General features: G+C 36.4%; 1 protein-coding gene across 1 annotated transcript in view; it reads right to left on the bottom strand.

The window, feature by feature from the left end:
* LOC110330835 (PEST proteolytic signal-containing nuclear protein-like) overlaps positions 1-9,780 on the bottom strand; it is a 44,423-nt gene extending 34,643 nt beyond the window's left edge. Inside the window, exon 1 of the mRNA XM_021211155.2 lies at positions 9,742-9,780. Coding sequence (XP_021066814.1) covers positions 9,742-9,780 — 39 coding nt within the window. The remainder of the gene's footprint in view (positions 1-9,741) is intronic.
* Positions 9,781-10,094: the final 314 nt, after the last annotated feature.

Genomic DNA, 10,094 nt, shown 5'->3' with positions numbered 1-10,094 from the left:
CGAACTCAGAAATCTGCCTGCTTCTGCCTCACAAGTGCTGGGATTAAAGGTATGCACCACCACGCCTGGCTCAGTTCCACCATTCTTGTACATATATGCAAATAATGAGTCATCATACCACAAGGACAGTTCCACAACTATATTCACAACAGCTTTGTTAATAATAGTCAGAAACTAGAAACAATCTAGGTGTCCCTTGATGGAAGAATGGACAGACAAAATGTGGTACATTTACAGAGTGAAGTATTAGTAAGCTTTTAAGAATGACATGAAATTTGCATGTAAATAATCATTTTCTGAGAGGTAACCCAGACCCAGAAAGATGTAGATCATGTGTACGCACTTATAAGTGGGCATTAGTATTTAAATAAAGGATAATCATGGTATAATACATAGACAGAAGCTAAGTAACAAGGAAATATCAAGAAGTGAACCTATGGATCTCCCTGAGAATGGGATTATGTGAATGGGCTGAGGTCTAATTGGTTGGCAACAGAGAGGATCATTTGGGGAAGGGCATAATGAAGGGAGAGAGTACTGGGAGAGCTGACTAGAACAGGAAAACATTTGGAGATGGGTATGGAAACCTAGTAGAGTAGAAATTCCCTGGAATTTATGAGGGTGACCCTTGTGAAGACTCCTACTAATGTGGCACATGGAGCCTGAGCAGGCTGTCTTCTATAACCAGATTAAGACTTCCAGCAGAGGGGTTGAGACATTAACTCAGCCACAAAATCCTTTGACCTCCTATTTGTCCTGTCTATACTACACAATTGCTGGAGTACTGGTGGCATAGAACTTGTGGAAGTGGCCAACTAATAACTGGTCCAACTATATGCCTACTTCACTAGAATGAGTCCATGAGTGACACTGGTTGGATGGCCAGGAAAAGGGGGGCAGCTCAGAGACCTAGAGAATCAATAGGGAACACAGTTGCAAAAAAACCAAATATTCAATGAAATGATTTCTAATAATATTCTGCTATACATGTAAATTGGTACCTAGCCCAATTGTCATCAGAGAGACTTAATCCAACAGATGCAAAGATCCAAAGTCAAATATTAGACAGAGCCTGAATCCTACAGAAACTGGGAGAATGGATCGCAGGAGCCAGAGGGCTTGAGAACTCCAGGGACACAAAATCAACTTTTAAACAGGGTTTATAGGGGCTCACAAAGTCTTGAAGAGAGAATCCCAGAGTCTGTATGGGTCTCAGCTATGCCCCCTATATATAACTTTTTGTTGTGTAGCTTGGTGATCTTGTAGGACTCCTAACAGTTGCCTAGGAGTAAGGGTTATCCTTGAGTCTCTTGTCTTTTCTTGGTATCCTTTTCCTCGTACTGAGTTCCTCATTCAACCTTGAAATGAGGGTATGTGCCTGGTCTCACTGTGACTTGTTATGCCATATTCTGTTGATATTCCTAGGAGGCCCACTTTTTTGAAAAAGGGAAACAAAGAAGGAATGAGTGCAGGGAGAGAGGAGGTGGAGGGGAGACTGGAAAAAGTGTAAAGAGGGGACACAGGCCTAATGTAATGAGAGAAGAATTAAAGAAGAAAAAAAGAGCTAAACAAAGAATTCTCAGCTGAGGAATACCAAACGGCTAAGAAGCACCTAAAAATGTTCAATATCCTTAGTCATCAGGGAAATGCAAATTAAAACAACCCTGAGATTCCACTTTATACCTGCCAGAATAGCTAAGATCAAAAACTCAGGTAATAGCAGATGCTGGCGAGGATGTGGAGAAAGAGGAACACTTCTCCATTGCTGGTAGGATTGCAAGCTGGTAAAACCACTCTGGAAATCAGTTTGGCAGTTCTTCAGAAAATTGGACACAGTACTACCTGAACATCCAGCAATACCACTCCTGGGCATATACCCAGAAGAAGTTCCAACTTGTAATAAGGAAACATGCTCCACTATGTTCATAGCAGCATTATTTATAATAGCCAGAAGCTAGAAAGAAACCAGATGTTCTTCAACAGAGGAATAGATACAGAAAATGTGGTACATTTACACAATGGAGTACTACTCAGCTATTAAGAGCAATGAAAATTTGAAATTCTTAGACAAATGGATGGATCTGGAGGATATCATCCTGAATGAGGTAAGCCAATCACAATGAACACACATGATACACACTCACTGATAAGCAGATTTTAGCCCAGAAACTTTATGGGCTAATATCTGCTTATCAGTGAAACTCAAGAAGGAAGATCAAAGTGTGGATACTTCATTCCTTTTTAGAATGGGGAACAAAATTCCCATGGAAGGAGTAACAGAGACAAAGTTCAGAGCTGAGATGGAAGGAATGACAATTCAGAGACTACCCCACCTGGGGATCCATCCCATAAACAACCTCCAAACCCAGACAGTATTGCATATGCCAACAAGATTTTGCTGACAGGACCCTGATACAGCTGTCTCCTGTGAGGCTATCCCAGTGCCTGGCAAATACAGAAGTGTATTTTCATAGTCAACTATTGAATACAACACAAGGTCCCCAATAAAGGAGCTAGAGAAAGTACCTAAGGAGCTGAAGGGGTCTGCAATCCTATAGGAGGAACAACAATATGAACTAACAAGTACCCCCAAAGCTTATGTCTCTAGCTGCATATGTAGCAGAGGATGGCCCAGTTGGCCATCAATGGGAGGAGAGGCCCTTGGTCTTGCGAAGATTATATGCCCCAGTATAGGGGAATGCCAGGGGCATAAAGCAGGAGTGGGTGGATTGGGAGCAGGGGGAGGGTGGGGGGTATCAGGGATTATCAGAGAGGAAACTAGGTAAGGGCATAGCATTTGAAAGGTAAATGAAGAAAATATTTAATAAAAATATTAGTATATTTAAAATAAATAAATAAATAAATTGCAAAAAAAAAATTGTGTGCCCTGGTTTATAAGCAGCTGGGTTTATACAGAAATATTCACATTTATAATGTTATCACACATTATTTACTGAAGACAGTGGTAGAATACATAATGTTTAGCATATTATTGTACATAGAAGTTCAGGCATTTTGTTTAATATTTCAGAGGTCCACTATAGTAAGGATAAGCACACTATAGTAAGGATAAGCAGTCCTTTAGGATAATCAATTTAGTAAACATAGTCTTTATGCTATCTAATTGAAAAGTATATTGCACAAAACATCACCATAAAATCAGTAATTATATAACATTAAAATTGTCAAAGAAGAATGAATATGTTAGTCTATACATAAAATGATTAGAAAAGCTAAATTCAGTATAATAAGAAGAGTGTTCACTATTTAGATCATCTCTACAAATTCCTGTACAGTAACCTTAAAATCACCACTTAGTGTAAACTTTGATCTGTGATTAAAATACATTTAATATTGCATCTCTTCAAACATAACGGTTTAAATTGAATTCCTGGAGATTTATTTATAAAGTAGGACAGTTCTTTTACTATCTATTTTGTATAGTTCCTACAACAAATCATTACCTAGAAAACTGTAGTATCTTTTTAAAAACTTACAAATCAAACAGAAGTTCAACACTGGTTTTCTTAGACTTTTTCTTGAAAAATTAACTTTCAGTGAAAACTTCTTTAGTAGCTGATAGTAAGGAGGTAGATGTTTTAATTCACCTCAACTCCCAGCTTTCTCTCTGTACTTAAACGCTGAGGTTTTCAATGTAGATTTAAGTTTGTCTTCAGTTCTGGATTTGAGCAATATTCTCAACTTTCTCAAACACAGAAATACTATATTTCTTTTCTTTGTTTGGCAAAGTTTCTCACCAACTTGTGTACTGCCGCAGTCCTAAAATTACTTTACTGCATTATATCACAGATTACCTTTCCAGGATTCTTTGTATTTTCAACTACTTAGTGAAAAATTTAAAAAGTAAATTTTTAGTTTTTACTTTCCATTTGACTACTAACTATCTAAGAAGAAGTGGCTAGTAAGTTAAAAAGAATCTAAAGAGTAATCGTTTTTAAAGCCACTTAAGTTATACTAAGTTCAAATACCTAATTAAAAGCATCATCATCATCAATAATAATAATAATATATTAAAATCCTAATTTTTCATAAGCAATCCTAATTCTTCTATAGGAGGTTGGGTATCTATGTAGTCACCACTAGAGACATGCTATGCACTCACTGTATATCTGTACTCCAACTTTAAATTTGGCCCCCTGTCATTAGAAATAAAAACCATACTTTTAATCTCAAATGCAGCTAGACTTTCATGAGCATAAGTATTGAGCAAGGATTATGGAAAGCCTCTTTTAAATAATCAAAATCATATGTAGCTGGCAAAATTTTACTGGTGTGCCCTTTATGTTATACTTTCAGGTTATTTCTCAAGAGCATAACTTTAGTTGCACTTTGGCCTTGAGACTAGAACCCATATAGTGACACAGTGCTAGACACTTGTACATAAGAGTGGTAAATTCACAACTGCATAAAGCTAATAGAACAGGCAAGATAGCCACAGTAACTTCTTACGGTATGAAATGATATCCTTGAGTGTGGAAAACATGACATTTTAATATCGTGTTATTTTAAGTCTAGAGTGACCCCCTAACTGATGGGGAGATAAAGATTAAAAGGAGCAATACAGTTAAAAGTGCAATGCACTTTTTTTTGTCTGTATGTAGTGAGGGAAAAAAAAGAAAAAAAATACCATGTTGTATCTTATTATCTATTATTCATTTAATTATTTAAAAGAAATAAAAATAAAACTTGATGAGAAACTGATCAAAGTAGGTTAACAGGCAGGCATTGTGGTACATGTGTTCCCTTTGAATGTTGGCCGTGTTCTTTCTGAAATGATCTCTTTAAGTTTCAGAGTACCAGCAACCATTTCTAATTTTATGAGTTTTTCATTAGCCTTCCTATTTGGCATTTCTTTTCTCATGGGACCTCAGATGCTATGCCTCCTGGGAGTATCATTTTGTACGTTCCTATATTAATTATTTATGTCCTGAGTGAGTTCTTCAAATTATCTGTGCAGTGGATGATTCTAAATCATATCTCTTAAATTTCTTTGAGTTATGAAGCCTCCTCAATGTGCTTTTTTTATAGAAGCCTCCACATTGTCTGTACCACTTTACCCTCTCAACTGTAACCTCAAATTCCAACTACTTCTCCCAACTCATTATACTATTATCTCTTGATTGTGCCACACAAATGGAGGGTGACCACACTGCTTTGCCCCTATCTAACTCCTTCTTGAATTATGCCATTAATTGCTATGGCAACCTCCTTTATATTTGCATGAATCAGACTCTACTCAAACTCATGATATCATTGCCAATTTAGTTTTTAAAAACTAAGCTGAAAAAAATATGTCACGAGATCATGTTTATTGATTGCTAATCCTCTATAAATCAAAGTTGAGATTCTGTGTTGCTATGGAGGTCCACCCCAGTATACCTTTAATATTAGATTCTACATCTTAGCAGATATGGAGCTCCTCAAATGTACCACGGCCTTTTATTACTGAACACTGTTATTGCCTCTATTTAAAAGCTTTAGTCAATTCTCTAGAAGACCTGGAGTTTTCTTGTCTTTGGTACCATTAATTTTATGACAGTAAAATACTATTAAATACATACAATGATCTATGGAATTTGACTTCCATACTAGACTTGAGAAACCATAAAGACATGATTATATTAAAATTGTATTTTCCTAAGATTTAAAAGCATGTTCAAAATTAGTTTTCTGTCTTTTCCTTTACCAGTGATAAAATAGAATTGAAAAATACAATCAATCTTTAGAAGTATAAGATGAGAGTCAATTATGATATCTAGGAATGTGACTTTTCTTCTAAAATTGAGTTTAGAAAGTTTTTAGTGACCAATTACAACACAATGGACATGTATTAGTTGCTGTAACATTTCCATGAGTTCAAGAACTCTCTATAGTCTTTTAAAAATCAAATTCACTCTGTTATCTTGTCTTAATGACCATGGGACTACAGCCTTTGCTGCTGAGCAAGGTGCATCAGAAAAGTTACTCCCATGAGATCAGCTTCTATGATTAATAGGACATTTGACTGTTCATAGAATTTCAAATCATTCTTTTCATCTTACTTTCAAAGTTTGAAGGGGCCAAGCCTTTCACTTTTACTTTTGTCTGCACTGATTGTATTGCTTCTGAAAGCCTACATTCTAGCTTTGAAGTCTAGGATCCTGATTTAGACAAAGAAGAGGATAAGGAAACTGCTTCAGTGGAGTTTTCATTTACGGAACAACCTGACCTGATTTTGAAGTTGAGTGATTGTAGGAGTTCGTTTTCAATCTCTGTTAATACCAAATGTCCTTTGAAGGAGTGAAAAGAAATTTCAAAAATGACTGATAACACTTTGCCATAGTTATCTTTTCAATCGAACTCAGCATCAAAGATTGATTCTTTAAAAAAAAAAAAAAAAAAGACAATTAACACATCTTGATTCGCCCAGGCTCAGAGGTATCCATTCTTTAACACAGTAGTTTCTTCAGCAGTCATCTCCTCACTAAAGAGCATGTGTAACATCAAAATGGAATTGACCCAGAAGTCAGAAATCAGAATAGGCTGTAATAATCAAGTAACATTATCACATGACTTTTAAGAATACAAGTCTTTCTGACATTATTGCTTTTCTTTATAAAAATCTCACTAATATCTATGAATTCCTGTTTCTCATTTTATAAAAGTTACATACATACATACATATATTCATACATACATACATACATACATACATACACAAACATATATTCATACATGCTCAGAGTATTCTAGATGAGGTACAAGTAGACATGTGTTCAAGTGCTTTTTGAACATCTGGAGCTGCTGATTTCTGTCCCCAGACTGAGTTATTTCCACAGGGAAAAATAAATGGATACTACTTAATTATCTTTAAAACTTCCTCATGCTTCTGTACACCTCTCTTTAAAGGAGACAACTTGTATGGGTTCCACTATATTTTTTTATAGGATGGCATATATTTATTCTGTAAGGAGATAATGAAGATTTTCCAAAAGAAGTTAATCTTAGGTTTAGTAGAACTGACAATTTTTTCAGGCTTAAAGCTAAATTAATTTTTACAATTTATTAGTTGCTATTGTATAATTCAATCATTAGTCTAGAGGACTGAAAATCACAGGTATTATGAAATCTGTGTTTAATGGGATAAATTTAAAAATAGATTTAAGTATTTGTTCAGAACATATGTATTTTGCAATTATTTGGCAGAAATTTCTCACAGAGGATTAAGATTGTTTTTTAAAGAAATATAAAATTTTGCTGCTATTAAGGCAAGTGAGAAACATGCTCAGCATTTGCATAATCAGCTGCTAAGTCTTAGTTAATCTAGCAAAAAGATGAATATATTGAGACTAGACTAATATTTAAAAGCCCCATTGCTGTAAGCAGATGTGTCAGTTTTATCACAGCATGTTACATTTTGTCCATATGTATGTTAACAGCTTTAGATAAAAGATCAAATTAGGACTATATGTCTTTTCAAATTTCAAGATGTACCTGTTCATATTTTATTAAAACCTTGATTACTTTAAATATTTATATAACCACAACTATATACTGACATGCGCACACATATACCTTGGTATATCAGTATACATCTTTAAATTTAAGCCTATAACTCTAATGTAAAATAGCCATAGGTTTTTATTCAGCTTTTAATGGACATAAACAGATCATGTAAAATATATTAAATAAAACTGTTAGGAAGACATATGACACCTGGCCAGTACATGACTTAGCATGTAACTTGGCTTCACTTAACCACAGAGATGAGCAAAATACAGAGTAGAAGGCTTTGGATATTCCACATTGTTGCAGACAAACCTCTATTGGGTCTCTAATCTGCAGGAAGTGGGGATCTGGTTGCAAATGAGAAAGAAATGAATGACAAACAGACATAGACACAAGGGAGTGCTGTATTTGGATGTATTTTCAGAAAGTGGACAGCAGTCTTATATAGTACAGAAAACAAAAGAGTAGGGTGTCACAGCATGCAAGGTACATTGAAGTATCTGACACAAAACAGAGGAATGCATTCAAAGGACTGACAGGAACCAGGTAATGTTTACAGTAAAGATAAAACAGCCCTGCCTAGAGTCAGCTAATGACAGATAAGGATTTCACACCCTAGTCACAATTTATGCTACTCATTTGAGCCTTGTGAAAGCTAGCACCAGGGGATTCTGTTCTAGAGGACCTTATCATGAATAGTGCAATACCACAATCCCCCTAGGGTTTTTCCTAGGCCTTGGTAAATACTTGCATATGAGAGTAACTTGGCTGTTCTTTTAAGTATCTATTGGGAATTTCCATTTGTCAGAAGAATTCATCAACATTCTTCTAATATGCAATGTAGTCTGCTATACCTGGCTGTAATGAAGATTCTAAATATACTTTGCTAAGCTTGCCCTGAGATTTCTAACTCTTATCCAGTAAAATATTGTAAGAAAGCATGCAAGACCCTCCACAATATCACAGGGACTAATCTGGGGCATTCTAGCTATGGGAATGCCAATGTTCAAGGAGGCTAAGTTTTCATGAAATTCTTTGCCTCATGACTGCTTCCAGGCTTTTAGGCCTGCTAAGTGAGTCACTATTGGAGTGGATGCAGCACCACATGAAGTTGTTTCAGGAGAATATATAGGAATATTTAACCAGGCCAGGGAAGTTCTACGACCTAAGTAGTAGAAACTTTTGTATTATTATTATTATTATTATTATTATTATTATTATTATTAATGATTTCACTCTCGTTGAAAGGCTTGTTTTGTTTTGTTGGTGTGACTAAGAAGTGTGCTTTCTGCAGGAGGAAGCATGGACACAATTAAAACATTGTGTCTCTAGTATATAGGTCCTCGGAATCCTGAAGGGAGGTGAAGATGTTATTGAGACTTTTGCAGGTTAGAGAAGCAATTTATATTATTTACTTGCTTGATTGAAAATATGTATTTTGTTGATAGATCAGAGGGTGGGAGGAAGAAAAACATGAGAGACCCCATTTGGGATCAAACTGAGTCCCAGGAGTAAAATATGGTTTCATTCTGGCCATAGGTAAACAGTGGGGGAAGGATAGACTCATGATCTGATAATATGAATATTTGATACTCACTTCATTCTGCTCAGAAAGGGAATTTTCAAGTGGAGATATAATAGATTTTTCCTTGAGAAGGAGGGCTGAGGAGAGGGGCAACACTGGAGATGCTACCTGCACAGAGGGAGATGAAGAACTGATGTATGGTAGGTGTCAGTAATACCCAGGGAAAGAAGCAGGAAGTATAGGAAATTGTGAACATTTTAATAGAAAATCTCTCAGGAGGAAAACATTATCAGCCATAAAGCAGTCTATATCTGAAGAGAAAGAAGCTCAGTGTTGCCATCATGGGCAGGCAGGGTTGTTCAGGGTCTGGCTAGTGAAGGAAAATGAAATTTAAAATGAAATTTAAGGCCTGGTATTCATGTAACTTATGTCCACAGAAATAGTTTTGTGAGCTTAGAAGCCTAAGGCTGGGAACCTAGCAGGCCTGGGCAAGTCCGAGCAGGACCACCATTACACAGTAACCAGATGTTCCGCTGACCCGCCCCTCAGGTCTCCTAACACTCCTGCCTTTGCACGTACCATTCTGCAAATGTGTGGTCATTCTGCTGATGTTTAAATGAGCCAATCATGGGTAACCATGCCAATTCTTGCTCCCCCTCTCCCTATAAAAACCCCTAGCTTTCAGGCCACATGGTCAGTGCCTCTACCTTCTTCATGTGGTACACATCGGCCCGGAGCTCCGCCATTAAACTACCTCCTGTTTTTACATCATGACGGCTTATTCATAGTTTTGGGGTGTTGCCTTCTCAAGACTAAAGTGGGGAGGGTTCCCCACAAAAGTCTTATATTAGAAAGGAGCCTGTGCTAACTTCTACAGAGAAAAAGTGCAGTCTTCAAACTGCTAGGGAAGAAGGCTTTTGAGAGGATTAGATCTTAAGTATTATAATAGGATTCAGAAAACAATGGAAGTTTGGCAGATGGAAGGGTATATTTAAAGATAGAAGGTGGCCCTGAAATAGGAAAACTACCCACTTGGTATCTCACTGTACAAAACTAAGTT

The sequence above is a fragment of the Mus pahari genome, chromosome 13 (assembly GCF_900095145.1).
Source record: "Mus pahari chromosome 13, PAHARI_EIJ_v1.1, whole genome shotgun sequence".
Taxonomy (NCBI): Eukaryota; Metazoa; Chordata; class Mammalia; order Rodentia; family Muridae; genus Mus; species Mus pahari.
This window is presented reverse-complemented; position numbering and strand designations above follow the sequence as displayed.